Source organism: Elgaria multicarinata, chromosome 16 (assembly GCF_023053635.1).
Source record: "Elgaria multicarinata webbii isolate HBS135686 ecotype San Diego chromosome 16, rElgMul1.1.pri, whole genome shotgun sequence".
NCBI lineage: Eukaryota > Metazoa > Chordata > Lepidosauria > Squamata > Anguidae > Elgaria > Elgaria multicarinata.
In genome coordinates, this window is record NC_086186.1 from 9894421 (window position 1) to 9921813 (window position 27393).

The window sequence follows — 27393 nt, forward strand, 5'->3', positions numbered from 1 at the left end:
ATGGTTGACAGCGAGGCTGTGTTCCAGGCACGAGGTCCTGTCCCCTCATCCTCGGACGTCATCCGTACGATTGTCACAGAGGTGGAGATCAAGAAAATGGACACCTTTTTTGACTGGAGGGTGGACGTGCAATCTCTTTGGTCCAATGGTGAGCACCTGTAAATCTAGCATATTTTCATTGCCCGTATGGCCACCAGCGGCAGGTAACTTGGCAATGATCTGGTGTTGCTTCAAGAGTGATTTGCTGCTATCATTAGAATTGCTACTTAGCATGCAATCCTATGCATGTTTAGATAGGGGGGGGGGGGGAAAGAGTCCCGACAACTCCCACGGCTGTGGAATTCTGGGAATTGTTGGACTTCTTGCTGACTAATCATGCATAGGCTTGTGCCCTTAATCTCACATTTCTGGAAGTGGGCTGGCAGTTGAAAATTATTATTATTATTATTATTGTTGTTGTTATTGTTATTGTTATTTGCATTTTTATACCGCCCAATAGCCAAAGCTCCCTGGGCGGTTCACAAAAACTAAAACCATTCAAAGTATAAGTATAAAAACATGATATAAAATACACATTAAAAACTGATTAAAAACATACCATACATGAATAAAACATCATTAAAGCACCCTAAAAACATCCTAAATTTTCACTGGATAGGCCTGCCAGAAAATTGGTATTATGCAGCACCATGGACTTATTTGAGGTCTTGGAATTGGCTCTCCCCTTCCCGTAAGCAGAAAGAGATGAACCTAAATATATTTGAAGCATCCATGCTTGATTGGCGTCAGTAAGAAATAAACCATTGGCAATTTGCATCTTAAGTCTGCCTAATGAAATGGCTGCATGCTGGCTCTGCACATTCTATTGGAGTGATGGGTAAGGTTATTGGTCACATGCAACTCCATCTTGCTTTTGGCTTGATGGAATTCTGTAGGATGCCCAGCTCTGCTTACATGTGAAGGCTGATCCATGGCTCCCCCCACCCTGAAGTCCATTGACCCAGCTGTAATTTGTATAAATACAGATTTGCAGCTCCAATTTTTGCGGATTTGCATAATTTGCACAAATTATGGAAGTTTGCACAAATTGCGGCCATAATTTGTACAAACGCGGGGGGGGGGAGATAGGGGGGGAAGTGAATATGCCCAAATTGCTGCAGATTAAAATGGACTGAAGTCCAAAGAGCTGAGTCAATGAAAGCCATTGAGCTGCAAACTCTGAACATATTTCTCCAACATCCCTAGTGAAACATAGAATGGACAAAGAAGTTGCTGTATTTCTTTCTACCTGCCCATGTTGCTCAGGACTATGGTCCCACTTTTTGTCCTCACAGCAACCCTGTGAGATAGGTTGAGCTGAGAGTACTTGGCCCAAGGTAACTCAGGGAGCTTCATGGGTTATGAGGGGAGGGATTTGAACTCTGGTCTCGCTATTCTAAATCCTACACTCTTAATGCGATTGCATTAGCTGCCTCTCTAAACCTATTGTCCATATAGCAGTAATAACTAGTGAGCTGGTACCTAGAACAAGTCTCTTGTTTCTGGGCATATTCCCTGATTGCTCCTGTATCTCCTTCCACTAGGCTTCAGCTTGAAGAACCTAGAACCGGAGAAGCTGGCTGTATCTTTTACTGTTCTGGGAGTGGGGCCTAGATCAACATTTGGTGGCATGATCAGCTGGGAACATCTAGAAAACCTGAGAAGCCAGGTAATGTAGGCAGCCCTGTCCTTGGGCTTCAGGCATGGGAGACTTAAGTTTGGGAATATACTGTCCTCGGGTGGGTTGGCTGCACTCATCCGACTTGCTTGGTTATCCTGTACAGGTAAATCTGACATATTTGACTGATGACTTTGGCCTAGCCCTTCAGAGTGACTGATGCAACTCTTCTTGAGTGGCTTAGCCCTGGAAGCGACTGTGAAAACATCGCTCTGCATTTCAATGATGGTGGTTTTCACCTGAACTATTTCCAGTTGGAACTAAAACCAGAACGGATTGCAGTGAAAAGTAGCATAAATTAGGAATGAGGAATGAAAGGCAGACATTAAGGGTGCAAGTCGATGCATTCGACAGAAAAAAGTCCTGTAATTCCCAGTAATATGGTCTCTTCAAAGCTGAGAGCGGTCCTGAGTCTAGAGATGTAAAATTTCCAGAAATTTTGAAGCCATGGAAAAAACCGGTTTTTTTCCTGTTTTTTTTTTTTTTTTAAATGAAAATTTTCAGAAAAATTGAAATAATGCAATATTAGCACTTTTTACAGATTGAAAGTCACTTTGTTACTTTAGGAACATAAAATGAAATTATGCCCAAGTTGGTTTGGCATAAAATTATTACATTTGGTATATTAAAAGTAGTGTATTCAAACAATTATTACTAATTTAATTTACTTTTTAAACTTTTTTTGGTAACAAATGGAGCTACAAGCTCCTGAACTGTTAGGAACACCTGAACTGTAAGGAACCTCTTTGGTTCTGCCAGTTTAAGAGGAGCAGGAATTTTTTTTTTTAAAAAAACAACAACTGAAGAAACCACCAACGTTAATAACAAAGACAATTATTTATGTGTCCGCTAGTCCTCCAGTGTCAAGACCTAAAAACCCCATTCCCATAAAAAGAATTGAGAAAAATGGGGGGTGGGACACCAAGGTTCAATGAATATGCATGAAATTTAATCAGACTCATTTTCTGACCTATAGCTATCACTATTAGTTTCAGTCTCTGCTTCAATAGCAGTGCTGCCCCCTAGAGGCAGAAATGCATCTTCCTCTTGCATTTGAGAGTTGTAGTCTCAGTTTGCAACCTAGGACTTTTTTGTCCTTGGTGCACAGACATTGTAATAATCTGATACTGTACAGTTTTTAGAAATCATTTGGAGAAGTAAATATCTGAACACCTTGTCTTAAACATTTTATTCATCATGCTAAAATAAAACATCCTGTAATCCATTTTTCTTCATCCCCCCCCCACATTTTTCCAATTTTTCGGAAAACCCCAAAAAGGCTTCGGAACCCCCCCCACCAGGGTTTTCCTGAATTTTTCTGGGTTTTTTTCCGGGATTTCACATCTCTAGTCCTGACATGCTCTGCTTTTAGAAAAGGTGTCAAGATGAATGTCTTGAACTTGATCTTTTAAGTAAGCAATACAGGAAATTATCCCCTCCCCCCTGAAGGCCATGCCACCTTCCCCAGGCTCTGACCCTTTCTTCCTCATTCTAAAAGGTTGAATTAGCTTTTCTAAGGCTTAATTATTGGTAGTAAGCGCTTTAAGCTAAATTATGCTGGTATTTTGGCTCCCAGCAGGGATGGGGCCAAAATACATTCTAGAATGGGGTGGGGAAGGAAACCATTAGGGGATAGGGGGCAATGGCCCTCTGTCAATGGAACCCTGGAGGGTGTGTGTGCCATCTCCCATGGAGGGGGCACCTGACTGGTGCCTCCTGGGGGTTAACATCTTCAACCCGAAAAATAAAATGATGGCTCCTCTCTGTGCAGGTGATCCTGTTGCTTGGAACTCTGTATGCAGTGCAGAATATCTCACTGGCTGAAGTTGGGTATGTACATGAGTTAATTTTTTACATAATATTGCACTTTGATGGAACCCAAGCATTGGTTAAGCATAAACTGCTTAAAAATTCACAACTCCTGTTCTTTTAGCAGGATTTGTGGGTACCTCTTAAGTTGGTGTTGCATAGTAAGTAGACTTTCAAAGACCGGTAGGGTTGGCCATTTCAAGCAGATCTGGGTGTTGACTTCGAACAGCATGTTTTGCCTCTTTCAGTCTTGAGGGTAGAATTAAACTTGGGAGAAGCTCTCAGGGTTTATGCTACAGTGATGGGTGGCAGTGGGGGGAAAGGGGTGGACTCACAAGATTTGGGGCCCCAGCCAGGCCAACTAGGTTTGGTCCACAGGCCTGTGGCTCAACATGCCTGAATTAGAACAAAGGGGGGAGGGAAATTACCTTGGTCAACAGGTTTCGATACCTGCTGACTTGGCAGAAAAGTAAAATGAGTAGTAGTGGTTGTAGTAGGGGAATAGTCCTAATGTTCATAAGGTAACCCAACTTCTATTGTGCAGGAATACCCACCATGGCATAGATATCAATGGAATGGTCTACGTCAATACCAACACCCACGTGGACATTGGCTGGGCTCTAGAAGTCCTGATGGGGCTTTCAAACTATTCGGTGGACCTCACTTCTCTCTCCATCAATGGTCAGTAGCTACTTGCCAATTGCATCCTTGGGCTCAGTCGTTCTTGGCCTGATGGTGGACGACAGGTGGGAACATCGCAGTCTCACACCAGGTCCATGCTCTCTGTTTCCAGGGTCAAAGCTCAGCCTCCAGGTCTTCCCAGTTTCTTTCTTGGTAACCAATCGAGTGTTCGATGAAAGGATGATGGACCGTTCTTCTGCAGAACATCAGCACATTGCGAGGGATCTCTCTGAGACGGTAGGTGTGAGGCCCAAACCTGCTGGAAGGCAAAACGGCAGTGCTTGGAAGAACCTCCAACAACTATGCACTCCATGGATCCCCAAACTTTTGGGACCCATGGGTGCATTTGGGAATTTGAGAAACTGCTGTGGGCACCAACACAAAATGGCTAATAAGTGGCTTGCTGCTTTGGTTTTGAAGAAGGCTATCGATGGCTAATCGTCCTGATGGCTATGTGCTACCTCTAGTATCAGAGCCAGTTGCTGGGGAACATGGATGGGAGGGAGCAGACAGAAGGAGCTGGCCATCCCAGGAAGGTCTCTGAAGGGCATGCAATGGACTGTGTACGGGGTCTTGATGCAGACAGGAAGCCAGTGAAGAGACTTCAGGGGCGTTAAGCTCTAGGCTTTCGTAGGATTCGAATCATGACTTCTTTGAAGCAGGTGAGGTGACCCCTTGCAAACTTCGTTGTTTTCCAGCTAATGCACATCCTGAGCAAGTACACAAGCCTCCTGCAAGTGGCAATCCGAGAGATCACGTAAGTAACGATGCTGCCGTCTTTGCTTGAGGCCCTCCTGCAGGGGCGTTGAGCCACTGGCCAAATCTGGACCTCCTGGAGTCAAGATTTGGTCGTTTGGAGCCTCCCAGGTGGCCACATTTTGGCTCTTTCCCCCCAACCCCCCAATCATTTTGGGTGATTGGCTTGTATCCTCAGTCCCCCCCATCCCCTCCCACAAAACTGTGAGCTGGTGCGGTTCTCTCTGCACTGGCTGTGAGAAGTCTCCCCCCCCCTCCCCCAGACACTGTCTAAGGACCATAGGATTGCTGTCTTGGAGGATTTATGGCTGGGATGAAGCCAGAAAGTCACCTTTTTCTGTTGAAGACTGAGATAATGGTTTCGAGGTAGCCAACGCTGACTAGACCTGCTAGGAAAGCATCCCAAACCCTGAGACCGGCTCTTTCTTAAGCACATCTCTCTCTGTTCTGACTACAGAGGTGGTTCCCTGGTATGTCACGGAGATGCCATATTCCACCATCCAGCTCCAACCAGCAAGGATGTCCTGCAGACGCTTTCTCTTTCTGTTGGTCCAAATGATTACCTGGATTCATCAAGCTTTCAGGTTGACCCATTCTCCTTTACTGTAGCAGGTAAGGCTGGTACGAACCGTTCAGGTGGTCCGCTGAAAGGGAAACGATGCCCAAAATCAAATCAAATCAAATCACTTTATTACAGTCCGAGACCAGAACAACATTAATCCAGCAACAGCAACCATACAAAGTCAGACAGATCCTTAGTTCCCAGCTCCCAGAGTTTTAACAGTCCTCCGAGGTTAATAGGTTATGACTATGTCCTCATAGCCAAGTGGCAGAATTTAGCAACCTTATAAGTAACTGAGGGGTTTCTATTGGCAAGGAGGAACTTGGTATAAAATTCTTCAGTATTACCTGGAAAATCCTGTAGGAGAGGATGGATTAAGCCTGACCGGGCCTCTGAGTAGAACGAGCAGTGTAAAAGCACCTGAGAGGATGTCTCTATCTTATTTATTTATTTATTTATTTATTTATTTATTTATTTATTACGCTTATATACCACTCCCATAGCCAGGGCTCGCTGGGCAGTTTACAGAAATTCTGAAATTAAGATAAAAACGAGTATACAAAATTTAAATTTCTAAAACACAGAACATACACACATAAAGCATTAAAAACCGTTAAAAAACTAAACATGTGGGTGATTAAGATGTGCCGCCATATGCCTGGGCAAAGAGGAAAGTCTTAACCTGGCGCCGGAAAGATAGCAGCGTTGGCGCCAGGCGATAGTCTGGGGGCCACCACTGAAAAGGCCCTATCCCTCGTTGCCACACTCCGAGCCTCTCTCGGAGTAGGCACCCGGAGGAGGACCTTAGATGTTGAACGTAGTGACCGGGTATATTCACGTCGGGAGAGGCATTCCGTCAGGTATTGTGGTCCCAAGCCGTGTAAGGCTTTATAGGTCAAAACCCGCACCTTGAATTGGGCTCGGAAACATACAGGCAGCCAGTGCAAGCGGACCAGAGCAGGTGTTATATGGTCAAACCTTCTGGTTCCCGAAATCAATCTGGCTGCTGCATTTCGCACGAGCTGCAGCTTCCGAACCGTCTTCAAAGGCAGCCCTACGTAGAGTGCATTGCAGTAATCTAACTTGGAGGTTACCAGCGCTCACCTGAATCACAAGGGCATAACCTTTGGGGGACTGGAATTCCTTGATATGTGCCTTCTGTGAACTTGGAAGGGAGGGAGAGCATTACAGCGAGCTCTAGTAAATGCCCACCTGTATTTATAATATGTAAGGGAGCTCAGGCCGCGGGGCCACTGCCCTGTATATCTTGGGGAGAGCGGTAAATATATAGGATTTGCCTTAGATCATTCTGCAGTTCAATATCCCATATACGCTGCTTAACAAGGTCTTTGGCTTTTTCTAAACCTGTGGCTAGTAGATGTTCTGTAGAGAGCCCATATGTGCATAGTTTCTCTTTGATAATGTTCCACCATTTCATCTGGTAATTGTCTTGTAAAATTAGGGGAAGCAGCCCCGCTGGGGTCAGCTTAAGTCTAAGCTAGGTAAATATAGTAATTTGCCACACGTTAGCTTCTATTCTAATGAATCCAGTCTCCATTCGTAATGTCGCATTGGAGACACTTCTTGGTGTCAGAAATAATGACCTTGAGAAGCCCGATTGTATTTTCTCTTACATGGCTAAGTTGGAAAATGGTCCCAATTGTGCTTTGTACAATAGCTGCGCTCTCGATTTTGCCACAAACAGTTTAACTGCGGCTGGAATAAAATTTCCTCCTCGCGTTCGAAAGAACCTCAGGATGGCCGCTGAACTTTCCTTGGCAAATGAGGAGATCGAATTGATCTGTGCCGTTTTCCTTCTAGAAGCTTGGAAAACGACACCTAGATATTTAAAACAAGAGACTTGTTCTATCTCATTGTCATCTATGTACCATCTGTGGATCTTGCTGCTATTGGCAAACATCGTAATTGTTGATTTAGTGTAATTGATTTGTAATCGGGCCTCCTTGCAATGTAGGGCAGGGGCCTTTATGGCTCTTCTAAGGCCTATTTGAGACAAGGAGAGAATGACCGCATTGTCTGCATACAACAGAATGGGTAGTCTTTTAGTTGCTATGTCTAAAGCTTGGAGCTGTTGGATCAAGGAGTTTATATATATGTTAAACCGATGTGGGGCCAGAACACAGTGCCCAAAAGCTGTTCTTGTTTTCTTTTTCTCAAACGTGCCAGTAGAAAGTACTGTGCATTGCCCTTATTTAAAAAGCACATCGATGAGTCTGGCTTCATTCGGACAACACAATCACCCACCCTTCAGAAAACATGCCGAGTTCAGACCACACACTCATCCATGGGACAACAAACAAGCCATGGTTCAAAATAACCTGCACTCAACCACTGAGTGTGGGTTAGCTTGTTGTATGAACAGCCCCTGTGCGTCCAAATCCTACCAGTCCCAAGATTTGCTTAAGACATCTTTGTGTGTGTTTTCCATTTCCCAATATGGTGGTATTGGGGGGAGAGAAACATTGGTTGCGAGAATATCTGCCCTTGACATGGGACATGATTTTCCCTTTTTAATCCCTCAGGTGATGGGCTGGAGCCTCCCTTTCCAAACCCGGGCTTCCCTGGTTATGGCATCGCCATCATTGTTTTGTGTACCCTGGCGCTCATTGCTTTTCCCATCCTGGCTTTGCTGGTAAGACTGTCTTGCATCAATAGTACAAGCACACCTCCCTAGCTATTAGGGCTGTGCTCCGCTTCTCTTTGGTTCAGAGAAGCAGGAGCGAGGCAGCCTAATTCGCCTCTGGAAAAGGCAGAGGCGAAGAGAGTCAGGGGGGCTGCGGATCGAGGCGAAGAGGATCGCCTCAATCCGGAGCTTCACCTGCAGGTAAGGGGGGGAGGGGGACTAATCTGGCGCTGCCGGTGCCGCCATCCATGTGGCGGCGGCAGCGCCAGGTAAGGGAGCAGGGAGGAGGGACACTTACCTTCCTCCGTCGCGGGCTTCAATTGAGGCCCCGGTTGAAGCTGGAAGTGAAGGCCGAGGCCTCTTCCGGCTTCAACCGGGGCCTCAATTGAAACCCGCGACGGAGGAAGGTAAGGGGGCAGGGTGGGTGGGTGGCTTATCTTGCGCCACCGCCGCCGTCCATATAGTGACGGCGAAGCTGGATCTCACTCCGCGGAGTGGAGCGGGAGACTGACGGAGCGGCGCGAAGAGGATCGGGCCCGGATCGGGCCACGAAGCGGATTGGGGGGTCCATGCACACCCCTACTAGCTATTGTCATTGATGCTTTAGATCAGAATAGGATAATAGAATCATAGAGTTGGAAGGGACTGAGGTCATCTAATCTAACCCCTGTTCAATGCAGGACCTGGAATTCAGCCTGTGGCTATAGCATGGTGGTGGTCCAGCTCCTGTTTAAATAGCTCCAGCAATGGCCAACCCACCACCTCCTGAGGCAATCGGTTCCACTCTCAAATAGCTTTTCCTGTTAGTAAAATTCTCCTACTGTTAGCTGAAATTTGCTTCCCTGCAATTTCCACCCATTGTCTCCTAGTCCTGTCCTCTGTCATTATGTCTCCAGTGCGTCAGTATCTATAAAACATGGTGTCCACAACTGGACACAGTGCTCCAAACGCGGCCTGACCAGCGCAGAACAGAATGCTTCTGTTAAAGTAGCCTGGGATTGCAGTCACTTTTTTTTTTTTAGCAGCCCCATCACATTGCTGGCTTGTGTCCCACTAAGATCCTTCTCACATGTGCTGCTAAAGCCTGTTCTCCCTCGTCCTATATTAGTGCTTTTCAGGATGGTAGTGGTGGTTGTACTTAAATATACATTCATTTATTGAGTATATAATAACTAAACAGCCCAATAATGGATGTCCTCTGGGTGAACTAAGAACATAAGAAGGGCCCTGATGCTGGATCAGACCAAGGGTCCATCTAGTCCAGCACTCTGTTCACACAGTGGCCAACCAGCCATCGGCCAGGGATGAACAAGCAGGACATGGTGCAAAGCACCCTCCCGCCCATGTTCCCCAGCAACTGGTGCACACAGGCTTACTGCCTTGAATACTGGAGATAGCACACAACCATCAGGGCTAGTAGCCATGGATAGCCTTCTCCAGGAATTTATCCAACCCCCTTTTGAAGCCATCCAGATTGGTGGCCATCACTACATCTTGTGGTAGTGAGTTCCATAATATGACCGTGCGCTGTATGAAGAAGTAATTCCTTTATTTATTTATTAAATTTATATACTGCCCCATAGCTGAAGCTCTCTGGGCGGTCCTGGATCTCCCACCAATCAGTATCATGGGATGACCCCAGGTTCTCGTATTTTGAGAGAGGGAGAAAAAGTCTCCCTGTCCACATTCTCCACACCATGCATAATTTTGTACACCTCTCTCATGTCTCCCCTTAGTCACCTTTTTCTCCAAGCTAAACAGTCCCAGTTGATGTAGCCTTCCCTCGTAGGGGAGATGCTCCAGCCCCTTCATCGTTTTAGTTGCCTTTTTCTGCACTTTTTCCAGCTCTACAAACAGTTAAAAGGGAAATCTTTTAAGAGAGGTATTTCAACCTTTTAAACAGGGGCGGGGGATGATGTGCAAAGCCCAGGTAACCACCAAACAGCTGTGGGGGAAAGTGGGTGGGCGAGGGGAAGGGGGCATGGCCTTTTGGGTAACCTCAGAGGTCTGGCTTTGGATCCCATTCAGGCTGGGTTTGGCCCGCAGGATTGATGTTCCACACCCCTGCTCGAGAAGCAACTCAGTGTTGTGTTGTGAAAAGCTTGATCCAACAGTGGGGAACATGTGGCCATACAGATGTTGTTGACTGTAAATCTGATGGGGCTGAATGGAGTTGCAGTCCAGCAACATCTGCATGGCCACGCATTCTCCGTCTGTGGCTTGGTCACTAGAATTCCAGTGATGGAACGTGTGCTTTCTCTCTAACTTGGAAACCTGCTAGTCTATACCTATCTTAACCAACTCATCACTTCTCCTAAGCCAAAGATTCTTGGCCGGAAAGACAAGATCATAATAAACAGAGTGCATGACCCCGAAGCAGGCGTGGAGACGTTCGAACTGGATAACCCAGGATTCCGCACGACTGTTGAAAAGGTACGTTCGCACAAAGCGGGGGGAGTGCATGGTTGGAAAGGCTTGGATGGAAACAACCCAGACCTCTCTGGGCCAGTGACAGCATTTGAGTTTATACTCAGTGGGTGGGGTTGGCCAGCGGCTATGGCCATCTGCCAAGGCCAAACTGGTTTGGGCACTGCAAGAGCTCATATTTGCACTGATCAGCCTGCTGATAACTGGAGATATAGACTAAGTAGTTGGCTGTCATATTTGCTCAAGTCTGAGATGGGTACATCAAGCTTCCAAACCTTGCGGGTTTCAACACCAGAGTCAACATTCAGGGATTTAGGAAGACAATGATGGAATGCCAGGATCCACTGATGGGGTAAGGGAAACTTGACCCTCCCCCTCCCCTTGCAAGATGGATATTCTGATCCTATGCCCAAATTTGGTACATTGTCCTTCTCCACTCTGGGGCCCTTGGACTGCAACTCCTATCATTCTGGCCCCTGGCTGGGAATGATGGAAGTTGCAGTTGAATACATCAGGAGGGACCTGGGCTGGAGAAGGCTGTGGCATGTAGTGAGGAAGCCATGTTGCTGAAACACTGCTTTGTCTTGGCCTTCCAGCATATTTCAAGAGATGTCTTGAACCCATCAGGGCCCTCTGTTTGCCTTTTAACCCCCAGGATGACGACGGACGCTTGCACAGTCCTACAGAAGCGGTGGCCTAGAATGGACCAAGGCTTGCAATGAAGATGGGGGGGTCTCATTCTCTCCGAGTTTGAGACCTTGTCCACTGTGTGCAGCGGTTGCCGCAAAGGTGTCTGAAGCTTGAGTTCTTGGGGATGCGGAAAGTGTTGATGGGTGACTCCTTGACACAAGAGAGCCGCCCATGTTGCTGGATGGCCCTGTCTGCATCTTCAATAAAATTAGAGGGATAAGGGGAGTATCTAAACTTTAAAACAAAAGAGGTGGAACCACTTCCCTTTGTAAATGTCACAGTTAATAACTGGATGTTTTATTAAACTAGAAACTGAGGGGTTTTTTATTGCATGCAAAGGCAAACAGTCCAGGACGAGAGTGCGAGGAGGCAGCTGGTTCTGTACTGTCAATAGCTTTAGGAAACAACACATTTATACCTTTGCCTTGTGTTCCCTTTGCCTTCATTGCAAAGGTCTTTTCTCCAAAACCAGCGCAGCCATCTTTCTTTCTTTTATTATTACTAAGTTGGATCTTTTAAATATGTCTTTAAAGCATTTCTTACTACTTCACATCCAGAGTTTAGAATCTTTCTGGTCATCGTCATCCCCCGATTGCCTGCATAAGGCATCTATATGTGTGTGTAGGGTTGGGTTTGGGTTGGGTTGGGTGGGGGGCTAGCTTTAGTTGGGGGAACTGGGAATGAGTCCTGGGTGTCACTCCCTGACCACCTGGTTGCTCATGGACAACCTGCCAACTTGGAAGCTGTGAGAGCATCTAAAGGTGTGACATCACCTTGACAACCTGTTCAGATGCAGGTGGGCAGCCGTGGCAATTTCAGAGCCTGCATCGCTTTGCAGTTCCTTCCGTGCCAGATCTTGGGGCCGTTCCTGGCTTGGAGGAGGCGTTTGACCTAGTTCTCCAGCTGGAGTGACAGTAATGATGGCCTTATGTTGTTGTGATCCCAAAGTCATCAAGATTGCCTCTGAAGCCACCTTGTCTAAAACGGCACAGCTTGGGATCCATTGGCTATTGCATCAACTATGCCAAGGAAGCAAGAAGGCACACAGGAATTGCAGGGCGAACTGGCAATGGCCTAGTAAGATCTCAAGGTCAATCCCATCAGGTCCCCCCCCTTTTTTTTCTTTCTTCGTGAACATGCCGGTGTTCTGTGTGTGAGTTGTCCCACAGTGCGCTGCCTTGCAGGATTGCTAGCTCAGTTGTTTTACCCCTTCTCTTATTTCCTGGAGGTTTAAAGTGGCCTTCCCCCAACCTGGCTCCCTCCAGATGCATTGGACTACAATGCCCATCAACCAGCATGACCAGCGGTTAGCGATGATGGGAGTTGTAGTCCAAAGCCTCTGGAGGGATCCGGGTTGGGGAACACTGGCTGTAAAAGGTAAGTCCTGAGAATTGCACCGTTACTCGTGTTTCATTTCAAGGCAGAATCTTTCAGTTCTTACAGCAGGTTTGGGCGCCAACTTGGCTCCCCCCCACCCCGGTGGGACATAGTTCCCCCTCTGGGTCACTTGACATGACTGTCTGGCTGACTTTATTATTATTTTTTATATGCCAAATACAATGCTTCTTTCAGGCTTGTTGCCTGATTTCCAAACAACGTGTTGTATTAAAATGCAGTTCTGAATAAACGGTAACAAATCCTTTCCCCTTGGTGTGTGCTTTATTTGGAGAAGGCCATGCACTGGGAGGTGAGATGGGGATTGGGTGGCAAAGCAGATGCTTTCTGTGAGAACGAGGCCCCAGGTTTGGTCTCTGGCGACTCTAGGCCATTTTGGGAAAGAGCCCTCTCTGACACCTTGGCGAGCTGTCATGAGCCAGGACGGCTGGTTCTGAACTCAGTGGTCTGACTTGGGATACGGGAGCTTCGGTGAAAGACCACAGTGCTGTGGTAGAGTGCAGGCGTTGTATCTAAAAGGCCCTGGGTTCAATCCCTACCATCTCCAGGGAGTGTTGAAATCCAGGGAAGCCAATGGCCAGGTTCACACAACACGTTAACCCATACTCAATGGGTTATTTTGTTGTCTGAATCCAGTATGTTTTCTGCTGGGTGGCTGTTAACCAGTGTAGCACATAGAGAGAGAAGATGGGAAGTGGAGTCCCAACATCTGGATGGCCACTTAGTTGCCGTCTCCACACATGGTTTTGGAGTACAGCTCCCATAAGCTCCAGTCAACAAGGACACTCACTGGTCAGTGTTTATGAGAGTTCTATTTATGGGGAGAGCAATACGATAACCCTGGACAGAGTCTTGGGGGGCGGGCATAGAATAGTTCAGATTCCTGTGCTCTGACCTCGGACCCAGGAGTCCGCACTCCCCACCCCCTCCCAGCTGGCATGGAGAAAACTGCACTGGCTGCCACGTGACCGCCGAGGGAAGGGAAAGGGGACTGTGTGAATGGGGAGAGGATGGCTTATGTTATATTCCAGGCCTCACTAGTCACCTTCCCTCCCTGACACCTCAGCTAGATGGGCAAAAAGCCCATCTAGTGAAAATGCAGAGTGGGAGGAGCACAGAGATGCACCTCCAACTCTGCTTTGGATGGAAGTTTGGAGGCTTACGGCCAATTGTGCCCTTATTTTATTACCTACTGATGCCACCCAATAGCTGAAGTCCAAAACATCCAGATGGCATCGGGTTGCCTTTCCCTGATGTAGAAAATAGATGACTTACTCATTTGCCAACTAGCGCTGTTACCACAACTATTTTATCACATACTTTCGGGTTGTAACTTTTTGTGAATGGCCCAGATAGCTTTGGGTATTAGATAGTCTAGAATTGAAGTGAAACAATAAAAATTGCACATTTTTACAAAGACTGCCTTTCCCCTTTCACAGTTTTCATTCAATGTTCATTTGTGTTTTTTTAAAAAACTCTGGGCCTGATCCTGCAAATCAAGGGTAAGCAGTGTGTCTGTAGGTACCTTACTTGGCACCCACCATCTTTATTTCCCATTAAATGCCGCAGGGTATGTGATGGGCTCAGAGAGATTCTTAGGCAATGAAGACGAGAGGGAGAGACACAGGGTGGGTGAGTGGTGATCCAGAGAGAGAAGATAAGCTTCTGTGGGTGCTGAAAACCCTGGGATCAAAGGAGTTGTTAGAGTGTTGTGTCTCAGACCCCCACCTCTGTCTTGTGCTCAGTCATTTGAGCAGGTTATTTGTCCTTTGGGAATAACTGCACCTCCCATGGCAGCCATTTTGTGGTGGTGCCCAGGACAGTTTCTCAAATTGCCAAACCTGCCCATGGATCAAAAAGGCTGCCCATCCCTGCAGTAGATGCATCTTAACATAAGAACATCAGAAGTGCAGTCATGCTGGATCAGACCAAGGGTCCATCTAGTCCAGCACTCTGTTCACACAGTGGCCAACCAGCCATCGGCCAGGGATGAACAAGCAGGACATGGTGCAACAGCGCCCTCCCACCCATGTCCCCCAGCACCTGGTGCACACAGGCTTACTGCCTCGAATACTGGAGATAGCACTCAACCATCAGGGCTCGTAGCTATTGATAGCCTTTGCCTCCAGGAATTTTTCCAGCCCCCTTTTAAAGACATCCAGATTGGTGGCCATCACCTCCTAGAAGCCCACTTACAATGATCCATTCTCCATAATATTTTGCGTCGGATCCTGGCTGAACAGTCCCTCTGTTAGGCACAGGGTGGTTAGTTGGCACATGCTCATTTTCAGTCCTCCTCCAGCTGGTCGTGTTCATGCACAGCCATATATGAGATTCATCATGTCTTTTTAAACTTTGGCTCTGGCATACCGGAAGCGCAATCCTATTATTATTAATTATTTATTTATTTATTTATTTATTTATTTATATAGCACCATCAATGTACATGGTGCTGTACAGATTACACAGTAAATAGCAAGACCCTGCTGCATAGGCTTACAATCTAATAAGTTGTAGTAAACAATAAAGAGGGAAGGAGAATGCAAACAGGCACAGGGAAGTGTAAACAGGCACCGGGTAGGGAGAAGCTAACAGTATAGAGTCAGAACAAACTCAATATTTGAAGGCTATAGGGAAAAGAAAAGTTTTTAGCTGAGTTTTAAAAGCAGTGATTGAGTTTGTAGTTCTCAAGTGTTCTGGAAGAGCGTTCCAGGCGTAAGGGGCAGCAGAAGAAAAAGGACGAAGCCGAGTAAGGGAAGTGGAGGTCGTAGGGCAGGCGAGAAGCATGGCATCAGAGGAGCGGAGAGCACGAGCGGGGCGATAGTGTGAGATGAGAGAGGAGAGATAGGCAGGAGCTAGACCGTGAAGAGCTTTGAAGGTCAGCAGGAGAAGTTTATATTGGATTCTGGAGTGAATTGGAAGCCAATGAAGAGATTTCAGTAGTGGAGTGACATGGTCAGAGCGGCGGGCCAAGAAGATGATCTTAGCGGCAGAGTGGTGGACAGAGACCAGTGGACTGATGTGAGACGAAGGAAGGCCAGAGAGAAGAAGGTTGCAGTAGTCCAACCGAGAGATAACCAGTGTGTGAACGAGAGTCTTGGCAGAAGAGACAGACAAAAATGGTCGAATCCTGGCAATATTATACAGGAAGAAGCGACAGGATTTAGCTACTGCCTGTCATAACAGGTACCCTGTTGGCCCAGGCCGTTGGCTGAGAGGTGACACAAGTAGGACTTTTTTATGGCTGCCATACACCACCGTGACCATAGAAGTATGCTATTGGTAAGGTAGTAATGTATATAGAGCGCTCAAAGCACACAACTACACAGCATACATACAGTGATAGACAGTAATAATCCACCGCGTTTTTTCAGGTTACAAGCAGACCGGCTGTTTTTCATTTTGGAGGTGTCTACCCCATAATAACCTTTGGAGATGTCGACCACACAATAATTTATGGTTTTCAGCCAATTCGTCGTGGCATTTGTTCTGACGAAGCTCTCGTGAAAACAGGAAAATAAACCGCGGAGACCTGTCAATAAATAAAATCTACAACGCCGATAAGAACTAGAAAATGAATAGAACTTCCTATACTAAATATATGTCTAAAAAGGTACCATACTGATGACATTACCAGCACTGTATTGTGTCTAAAAACTGTGATTGTGGTTTATGTATATTATACATTGGAAATTATTATTGAAAAAGAATTATTGTATCAGGAGTAGTTTTCACACACAGTTTTGTTAGGCAACCAGCTTGACATTGATGACCATGCAGGTGTTATGCATCAGTTTTTTTATATATATATTTGTAAATAAATGGGGTTGATTATTACTGTCTATCACTGCATGTATGTTGTGTAGTTGTGTGCTTTGAGCACTCTAAATACATTAGATCATTCACACTACTGCCTTCTTTTGTTTGAACATATTGGTAAAGCAGTGACATACACATTAAACAAAACACGGCAATTACAGGAATGTCCTCCTAAAAATGGGGGGGGGGAAATCAAAGGGGAAAAAGCTCTTAAATACTATGCAGTGAATGGGAGGAATATGTTTATCAGTGACATAGAATCATAGAAAAGCAGAGTTGGAAGGGGCCTACAAGGTATCGAGTCCAACCCCCTGCTCAATGCAGGAATCCACCCTAAAGCATCCCTGACAGAGGGTTGCCCAGCTGCCTCTTGAAGGCCTCTAGTGTGGGAGAGCCCACAACCTCCCTAGGTAACTGATTCCATTGTCGTACTGCTCTAACAGTCAGGAAGTTTTTCCTGATGTCCAGCTGGAATCTGGCTTCCTTTAACTTGAGCCTGTTATTCCGTGTCCTGCACTCTGGGAGGATTGAGAAGAGATCCTGGCCCTCCTCTGTGTGACAACATTTTAAGTCTTTGAAGAGTGCTCTCCTGTCTCCCCTCAATCTTCTCTTCTCCAGGTTAAACATGCCCAGTTCTTTCAGTCTCTCTTCATAGGGCTTTGTTTCCAGACCCCTGATCATCCTGGTTGCCCTCCTCTGAACACGCTCCATCACAGACACTGTCCAATGGGTCCTGGTGACAGTCTTCTAGCCACATGTTCTCGCTACCTTGGGAAGGCCCGTGGCTCAGTGGTAGAGCCTTTGCTTTGCACCCAGAATGTCCCAAGTTTAATCCCCTGCATCTCCAGGTACAGCTAGAAAGGAATTCTTCCTGAAACCCTGTTGCCAGTCAGTGTTGGCAATACCAGGCTAGAAGGCCAATGGTCAAATTTAGGATGAAGTTGCTTCCTATGTTCCTACCTGCAGGGAGAGGAGAATTGTGCTGACACAGATTGTGGGGTTCATTGTGATGAGTCCACAGTCATGACCAAGAGAAAAGAGATCTGGGGAGAAAGTGGGGGCTGTGACAAAAGAATTAAAGGTAGACTTGATCTGCTCTATGATTGGGGACCCTACCCAATTGTCCAGAGAGCCCCTGGGTGGGTTCTCTTCAGAGCTTCTGATAGGAACAGATGAAGCTGCCTTAGACTGAATCAGTATTATATACGAAAAGGGTATAAACCTTAACCAAAACAAGCCAGTAACCAAAAAGAGTTAAGGTAAGTAACTATATTTACAAGATCATATCACGAACAGTTAACGTCTGGAAAATACATTAAACTTGCATATAAACTAGTAACCACCATTGAATATACACATATAAACATAGAAATGTTTATAAAAATGAAATGATAAAAACATGTCAAACGCGTTTCGACAGCGGTGTCTTCTTCAGTGACCCCTAAATAAACAGAGCTTCTATATTTGTATTAGACCGGGCTGACTCCAATTTAAAGGCCCAAAAATTAGATAGCCATTGTCACTCCCGTAGAACTAATTACATCAGGCTCAGTTTCACTGCTGTTGGCTACAATTCACTCCTTCTACAGCTGATGTGTCACGTCTAAATTGTAGTCAGCCCAGTCTAATTAATATATATATATATATATATATATATATATATATATATATATATATGCTCTGTTTATTTAGGGGTCACTGAAGAAGACACCTCTGTCGAAACGCGTTTGACCTGTTTTTATCATTTTGTTTTTATAAACATTTCTATGTTTATAGGTGTATATTTTATTAGGGATGTGCACGGACCCCCCAATCCGCTTTGTGGTCCGATCCTCTTCATGCCGCTCTGCCCGTCTCCTGCTCCGCTTCGCGGAGCGAGATCCGGCTTCACCGCCATCGCTACATGGACGGCGGCAGCAGCGGTGGCGCAAGATAAGCCACACCCCCACCCCCTTACCTGTGTCTGTCATCGCGGGCTTCAATTGAGGCCCCAGCTTGAAGCCGGAAGAGGCCTCGGCCTTCACTTCCGCCTTCAACCGGGGCCTCAATTGAAGCCCGCGACAGATGCAGGTAAGCATTCCTCCTCCCTGCTCCTTTACCTGGCACCACCGCATGGATGGCGGCGCCATTTGAGTCCCCCTCCCCCCCACTTACCTGCAGGCGAAGCTCCGGATTGAGGCGATCCTCTTCGCCTCGATCCGCAGCCCCCCCCCGACTCTCTTCGCCTACGCCTTTTCCGGAGGCAAATTAGGCCGCCTCGCTCCTGCTTCTCTGAACCGAAGAGAAGCAGAGCACATCTCTATATTCTATGGTGGTTACCAGTTTATATGCAAGTTTAACGTCTTTTCCAGATGTTAACTGTTTGTGATATGATCTTGTAAATATAGTTACTTACCTTAACTCTTGGTTTTGGTTATTATTAGATTGAGTTTGGCCATTGGTCCATCTCAACCAGTATAGTTGACACTGACTGGCAGCAATGGCTCCCTGGGGGTTCAGGCAGGAGTTTTTCCAGCCTTATCTGGAGATGCTGGGGGGGGGGGAATCAAACCTGGGACCTTCTGCATGCAAAACAGGAGCTCTCCCACTGAGCTATAACGCTTCCCTACTGAAATGTATGGCCATTAGGACACAAGAGCCCTGCTGGATCAGACCAAGGGTCCACCTTGTCCAGAATTCAGTTCACACAGTGGCCAACCAGATGTTGACCAGGAACCTGCAAGCAGGATACTGGGAGCAAAGGGGCGGCGGCAGCTGCAGAAGGCATCATCTTGACACTTAAGTGTTTTCAGTATTCGGTCCTTAGTGTTTTCAGGATGAAGCCCCAGTGATGCAGAGCCGGGATTGTCTCCAGCTGAGGGTCATGGGTAGGGTTTCTTCTCTGCAGCTGGCCCAGGAGGAAAGACAGGGTTGTCATATGCTGGAACCCAGCACAGCTGTGGATGGGCTTGGCCTGTTGCCTCTAAAGGCCCCTAGGATCTTTCCTTGGGCTGGTTTGATCCAAGGGGCAGGATGGGTTTTTTCACCTACTTTTGTAGCTGTGTTTTGTGTTTTACCATCAGTGAGGCAGACCCTTATGGTTTCGCTCGGGATGACTTTGGTTGGAGCCCTCCTGGAACGGTCCCTTTGGCGAGAGAGCCCTACGGTTCTTCTTCGTCTCAGCACTACTCCTGGGCTTGGGTGGACCTTTCCCAGCCCAGGGCTTTGTCCAACTTGAAGCCTGTGGCTGTGCAGTGTGGGGAGGCACAGGTGGTGGTAACAGTGAAGAGAGACCTGTTTGGGACCGGGAGGCTCATCCAAGCGGCTGACCTGGCCCTGGGCTCTCAGAGTTGCCAGCCCACATCTCTGGATGCTGCAGAAGACACGGTGATCTTTGACGTTGGGCTCCATGAGTGTGGCAGCGCTGTGCAGGTAAGCTGACCTTATGCAATGTGCTTTCAGGGCTTTTCTCCTGTGTTATTCTGTCTTATCGTAAATTAGCAGCGGAAAGACATATGCTGCTATCTATATATTTTTTTGTTTTGACATTTATGGCCTGCTCCTTTTGTATCTTACAAGGAAGCTTGCATGGTATCTCTTTGCTCCATTTGATCCTCACCATTTTATCTTCACAACAACCCTGTAAGGTAGGTGAGGCTGAGAGTCAGTGACAGACTGGCCCAAAGTCATCCTGTGGGTTTCCATGGCCCAAATAGGGACTTGGACTCAGGAGGTCTGGGTTCTAGGTCCAAAACTCTAATCCAGGGGTCCCCAACCTTTTTGGACTGATGGGCACATTTTTGGGAATTTGAGAAACTTCTGTGGGCAGAATCACAAAATGATCTCCCTGGAGGGTGAGGCCAGTCACACGATGGCTTCCAGGGAGGCCTGTGTAGTCAACAGTGAGCTAAAATGTGGTTGTGAGAAAGAGAGATCTTGAGGCCAGAGACTAGGAGGGAGTGGAAAGCAGCAGGGCAAAGGGGTAAAGGCTTGGCCTTCTCTGCAGTGGCCCCAAACCTCTGGAACAAACTCCCATCAGAGGTCCGCCGTGCACCATCCTTGCAGGCTTTCAAGAAGGCCTTAAAAGCATTTTATTTCACCATGGCCTTCCCATGATCTTGTTGCTATTGTTGTTCTTGCTGGTTTTATTGTTGGCTTTATTGTTTTGCTGTTTTATTGTGATCAGGTTTTTTATTGCTTTTAATGTTTTATTGCTTTGAATATGTATTCTACTGCTGTAAGCTGCTTTGTGAGGGCCTCTGCCCTGAAAGGTGGCCGAGAAATGTTTTAAATAAATGAATAGGGTAGAGGCTGGGAGGGGGAGAAACGGAAGGGCAAAGGGATAGAGAAAAAGGGCAAGGCGAAAGGCTAAGAGGGGGAGAACTGGTGAGCTGAAGATGTGGTAGAATGACAAGGCTAGAAGGGAGGGGTAAACAGCAAGTTACAAGGGGAGAGGGGAGAGGAAGAGCTGGACTAGAACTTAGAAAGGGATAAAACAACCCCCCTAAGGTTTTCTAAGGTTTTTATTAAAAAAAAATTATTTTGAAGGGGACAGGGAGTGTAGTGATACAGCTGAAGATGCCTTCCTCTGGGCACCCCTGACTAGATTCCTTTACCAAGGGCAGCGTCTTGTCTAAGGAACTCTGTAAACAGCCGTGAGTAGGGAATGATGAACGCATGATCAATGCCTCGTGCAGACAAGCTCCGTGTGCCATTTCGTATGGAAAGGCTTCGCTGTCAAACACAACGTAGCAATAGGGAACTGTAGTATGGCGGCATGATGACTCCCCTGCCCCTCCTGCTAGTTCAGGGGTGTGGAGCCCGTGGCCCTCCTTATGCTGTTGGACTGCAGCTCCCATTATCCCTGATCATTGGGCTGATGGAGTCCATCACCATCTGTAGAACTACAGGTGCTCCACTCCTGCAATCAATAGTTGAATAATGTCTCCTTCCAAAGTAGTGGATAATTTCTCTCTTGGCTGGTTGATGATGGGGATTGTAGTCCAATGTATTTGGGGGCTGCCAGACTGGAGAAGGCAGCTTCACACCTATTTTTGGCACCAATCATCTCTCTCCAGATGACCTCGGATTCCCTGGTCTACAGCATAAGCCTCTACTACCACCCAAATCTTGGAAGCAACCCAGTTGTCGTCAGGACCAGCCCGGCCGAGGTTCCAATTGAGTGTCACTATCCGAGGTGAGGGATTCCTCAGATGGCTCCTTGTCTAGAATTGCTCCTCTAAGGATCTGATTTGGCAACTGAGTTCTCTCCCTCTCCCTCTCAGGAAAGACAACGTGAGCAGCAAAGCCATCCAGCCAACCTGGGTTCCTTTCAGCTCTACCATTTCTGCAGAAGAGCGGCTCACCTTTTCACTGCGTTTGATGAACGGTAGGTGGCATCCTGAGACAAGCACAAGCCATTCCGTGGATTTAGGATGGGGCGGGGGGGGGTTCTGTAAGGAGAGGGAGCTGCACTTCCACAGCATGGGGGTGGCAATCCGTTTGGAACTGTATGTCAGTGGTGACTGGGGCTGCCCACTTTTCTCTCTTCCTGCCCTGCCCAGAGCCCTGCCAGGGGAAGTGGCAGAGAGCTCTTGTCAGCGGTCTGATCTGGTTGCTTGGCAGAGGGCTTTTGAAATTGTGCCAAGGGCCAGAGGTTTCCTGTAAAGGTTTTTAGGATACAAGGAGGGAAAACAAACAACCCAGGGATTGAGAAAACAAACCATGGTTTGTTTGATCATCTGCCCGATAAGCCCTGGGTAGGGCTACAAACCATGAGTTAAATAAACCGTGATGTTAGTGTTAGGTGTGAATCAGGCCATAGTCTGACCTGGTATAAGGAAGCTTTCTGTGTTGTCATTCAGATGTGTGCCTTACTAGAAGAAGAAGAAAAGGATGTTGCTCAGCACTTTGTTAGAGCTCCGGTACCTTGACCAGTAGCTTGATGGAGAAGCTTCACCTGCTGAGCTATTAGTTCTGGAACTATTAAAGGCACAGGCATCTTGCCAGGGAGGAAAACCTCTTCCTCTTTGGTAGAGGGATGGCAGCCCATAGCACACTCATTGCCTAGCATGAGGATGGGGAATTTGTGGCCCTCCAGAATTTTTGGACTCCAAATACTATCATGCCTGATTGGCCACACTGGCTGGGGCAGATGGGAGTTGAGAGGACCACAGGCTCCCCAGCCCTGGCTTAGCAAAACCTTCTTGCACTGGTGGTCCATGTTCATAGATGCTTCTCTTCAAACTTACCTTCCAGAGGATTGGAGTGCTGAGAGGACCTCTAGCAGGTACCAGCTGGGAGACGCCATGCACATCCAGGCTGAGGTGAACGTTGAGAACCACGTGATGCTGAGGCTCTTCATTGACAACTGTGTGGCCACCTTAAGCCCAGACGCGAGCTCTTCTCCCAAACACATGATAATTGGCTACAATGGGTAAGAACTCTCTTCTCTGTGGTATCATTGGTGTAACATTTAACGTCTCTTTCTTTGGCCGCAAACATACTGCGCCATGTTGCTTACCTTGTGTTGTGTCCAGATGCCTGGTGGATGGGCGATTGGAAGACTCCAGCTCGGCCTTTGTGTCTCCAAGATCCAAGCAAGATTCCCTCCAGTTCACAGTTGATGTCTTCAGGTTTGCGGGAGACATCAAGGACTTGGTGAGACCCTGTCTAACATAGGGGTGGGGGACCTAACGACCTTCCAGATCATAGATTCCAACTCTCATCAGACCCATCTCGAATGGTCAATCATCAGGGTGATGGGAACTGTGATGGCCCTCCAGACGTTGGACAAGTTCCTCACCCTGGTCAAACATAACAAGCTTTGTCGGCTGGGCAGAGTAGGGATCCCTATTCCTTTCTGGTGGCGCTCTGCTCTAGATAGCTGAGAAGATGGCTATATTTTTGGTTGCTGCAAATGAAGCTGCAGCATTTACCATGACTACATGCTGTGTTCCTTTTTAACATTGCCCCCTGCCAAAAAAGAACTAGTCCAGCCTTCCTCAAGGAGATGCACTCCAGATGTTTTAGACTACAATTCCCAGCACTGGGGATCTTAAACCACCTGCACTCTTGGCCCAGCCTACCTTGCAGGGTTCTTAAGAGGATGAAATTGTGATGTGTGCAAAGAGATACACATATGCTACTCTGAGCTCTCTGGAAGCATGATGGACAAACATTTAGTACTTAGGATGAGTGACTTAAAGAATACGAATATTTCCTCCTAATTTATTGAATATGGACCTATGCAGCAGCCAGATGGTTTCACTCTTAGTTAACATGGTCCTTACAACAAGAGAAAGGAGTAGTAAATTAAAACGAAGGAGCATTTACCTATTACATTTGGGCACAAACCATTATGCTGTATTCCTGTCCTGCTTGTGGGTTGCTGGTTGACAGCTGGTTGGCCGCTGTGTGAACAGAATGCTGGACTAGAAGGGCCCTTGGCCTAATCCAGCATGGCTTTTGTTGTTGTTATAGTCTGCCTGTCTCTGCCCCTTTCCCCAGTTTTCTCCATTTTAAATGAGAAATAATAGCACTGAACAGAACCGACACTCAACCTTTGTGCTGAACATCTAGGTCTTAAGTGTCTTGTCATAAGACTGGAAGGGGTTTGGACAGGAAATGGTAAATGCAGCTGGGCTTACTGCTGGAGATGCCCTTTGGTATACCTTTTTGTTAGGGAAAGTACAGGTGAATTAGTCTGGGGTGTTCAGGCTAAGTGTTTCCATAGGAACTAATTACCGATCTTGAATCTTCTGAATGGGCTGAAAGCAGATCTTTGCAGCTCCTCCTCCAGCTAGGGATAACATAATCCATGCATAAAAGACAATGCACATTGCGGTCTTTGAGAGGTTGGTTGAGTGGAACACAGAGCCCTGCTAATTCCCCCCCCCCCCCCCCCCGGTCTCTGAAGATCTAAGGTGGGTCAGTGGATTTAGTGGTCGGCACTAAAGCAAGGCTGGCCCTGTCTCCTCTTCTACACCTGACAGTATTTTAAATAATAATAATAATAATAATAATAATAATAATAATAATATAATCATCATCATCATCATCATCTATTTATTTCTTACCTGCCTCTCCCTTTGGATCGAGGCTGGGAACAACATTAGTATAGAATCAATATATCTTAAAAATTCTTGATTTTTCATTGTTTTGGATAGGCCTGCTGGAAAAGGCTAGTCTTTAAAGTTGCCTTAAAGTCACACAGAGAGTTAATTTTACGAATCTCCTCCGGCAGGCCATTCCACAATCTGGGGGCGACAGAAGAAAAGGTCCTCTGGGAAACTGATGTCAGCCTAGTTTTAGCTGACTGAAGTAAGTTCACCCCAGAGGACCTGAGTGTGCAGGGCGGACTGTATGGGAGTAGGCGACCCCGCAGGTAACCTGGACCCAAACCATGTAGGGCTTTAAAGGTAATGACCAACACTTTGTACTTTGCCCGGAAACTAATTGGCAGCCAGTGGAGTGATTTTAATGTTGGGGTAATATACTCACCCCTAGATGTACTCGTTAAAAGTGTTACCAGAGGCTTATCTTGTATTTGAGGGTATCCTCTGTTTGGAGAGCTGTCAGTTGCAAAGTAGCAGCTCAGGAAGCCCAAGCCAGAGGCAAAATAATGGCACAAAGAGGGAAAGTCTTCATGGCCTTGGAAAAGGAAGACCTTGCTTCTTCGCAGAAAATGCTCAACCCAGGAATTTCTTTTCAGAGTACCTGAACACTGAAACAGAACTTGCAGTTCTTTTGCACAAAAATTCACTCCTTCAGCAATCATTTCATTAAACAAAAGGAGTTTTAGTTATTGCTACTAAATAACGGGGAGACCAGAAACTTTTCCCAATCTGCCTCCTGCTCATCCCTGCCCTCTTGAGATTAGTCCTGCTTTTTCTCCAGTTCTACATTACTCTCTTTACCGGGGTTTTCTCTCTCTCCAGTTCTACATTACTTGCCACTTGAAAGTTGCAGCAGTTGATCAACCCCTGGGGCCTTTGAACAAAGCCTGCTCTTTCAACAAAGCAAGGAACAGGTGAGTAGGGCAAATGAGAACAATGGATGGCAAATACTGGGAGGGAACCAAAGAACAATGTTTGCAACAGTGACTCAATCCTGCCTTCCTCTTCACTGCAGTTGGTCCCCAGTTGAAGGTACCGTAGACATTTGTAGCTGCTGTGAGACGAAAAACTGTGGGTTACCCGAAGGCCAGCCTGCAAGAATTAATTCCAGGTGGAGAGGAGCAGGCGGACGCTTCCAGAGAGATGCTTCTTCCATGCATGGTAAATTCTGTGATAAGAACACCTTGGTTATAATGCCGACTTCTGGATCAATTAAATTGCCCCTGTAGAGGGAACATACTAAACCGAGGTCAACTCAAACCCACTGAAAATACTTTGCTTCCTATACAGGTGACTCTTCAGTGGAAATAGCAGAAGCTGATGTCTCGATAGGACCTGTCATCCTGGATGTCCAAAGGACTCCTGGGCATCATCTGGAAGATCAAGAAACAATTCACCTAATGGGACAAGGTAGGGCTGTAGCCCATTGCTAGATCACCTGTTTTGCATGCTGATGGTCCCAGCTTCAGGGTGTGACATTTCTACGTAGGGCTGTGAAAGACCTCTGCAAAGGACTCTTGAGAGCTGCTACCAGTCAGAATAGACCTTCCCCAACCTCATGGCCTCCAGATGTTTTGGTCTTCAGCTCTCATTGGCCCAAGCCAGCATGGCTAATGGTCTGGAATCCTGAGAGTTATAAGTCCAAAACAGGATGGAGAAGGATGGAGTGCGTCACGCTAGGCTAGATAAAAGACTGACCTCCAGCCATGGTGGCTCCCAGAGTTCTATGACGTTACTAGATTAGACGAACCAAGGGTCTGACTTGGTATCAAGCAGCCTCAAGTTCTAAGGGGGGTTATACTTTCCATTTTACTTGCCTGGAAAGCTTACCTAAGCTAGGTGAGGGAACAGGATTGACTTTGCAAGTCCCATTGTGGAATTGCAGCAGTTTGGGCTCGTAGACCAGTGGGCCTTGAATAGCATGGACATGTAACTTCCCCAACCTCACACCCTCCAGATGTTTTGGGGTAAAATGCCCATCAGCCCCCACCAATGCTGGGAGTTGGAGGACTTTTTTCTGTCTAAACATGCATAGGATTGCATCCTTAATGGCTGCAATCTATTTCTGATTTCTATTTTACACTACTTTGTTTTTGGATATATATTTTTTACTGCTGTTTGGTCCGGTTTTAGGTTTGTTCCAACTGGAAATAGTTTAGATGACTCACAAGTCAATAAAAGGCTGCTTTGAAAGCTGCCATTATGGAAACGCAGGGTGAAGTTTTTAGGACTTGCCTCCAGGGGATGCATTAGTCACCCTGAAGGTCTAGGCTAACATCAGTACAGCCAAATATGTCAGATTATTATAATTATTATTTATTTATATAGCACCATCAATGTACATGGTGCTGTACAGAGTAAAACAATAAATAGTAAGACCCTGCCGCAAAGGCTTACATTCTAATAAAATCATAATAAAACAATAAGGAGGGGAAGAGAATGCACCAAACAGGCAGTATAAAAGTCAGAACAAAATCAAGTTTTAAAATTTACCCATACAGGTTAACCAAGCAAGCCGGACGTGTGCAGCCAACCCACCTGTGGACAATGTATAAGCCTATGCATGTTCACACTGAAAAAAGCTCTCAGCCAGCTGGGGAATTTTGGGAGTTGTAGGACTCCCCCCCCCCCCCGTCTAAACCTGCCTTCACTGTCTATTTCTCTTCCCCCAGGTGTCCATGAGAAATCTTTGCTTATCATGATGGCACTCACCATAGCAACTGCTCTTCTCGCTTTGGCCTCCGTGACTTTCGGGTTTCTCCTTGCCTGCAAGAAAAACAGGTGTGCGAGTGCCTGA

At 46.7% G+C, this 27393-nt stretch overlaps 1 protein-coding gene across 1 annotated transcript; it reads left to right on the top strand.

Annotated features, from left to right (window-relative positions):
* LOC134409740 (zona pellucida sperm-binding protein 3-like) lies at positions 1-27393 on the top strand. Its single transcript, XM_063142638.1, has 17 exons — positions 1-148; positions 1584-1708; positions 3489-3547; positions 4071-4207; positions 4320-4444; positions 4906-4964; positions 5421-5575; positions 8069-8178; positions 19663-19911; positions 21558-21676; positions 21765-21868; positions 22738-22915; positions 23019-23139; positions 25419-25510; positions 25612-25757; positions 25887-26006; positions 27269-27393. Exons 1-17 carry the CDS (start codon positions 1-3, stop codon positions 27391-27393), a joined length of 2172 nt encoding a protein of 723 aa, XP_062998708.1.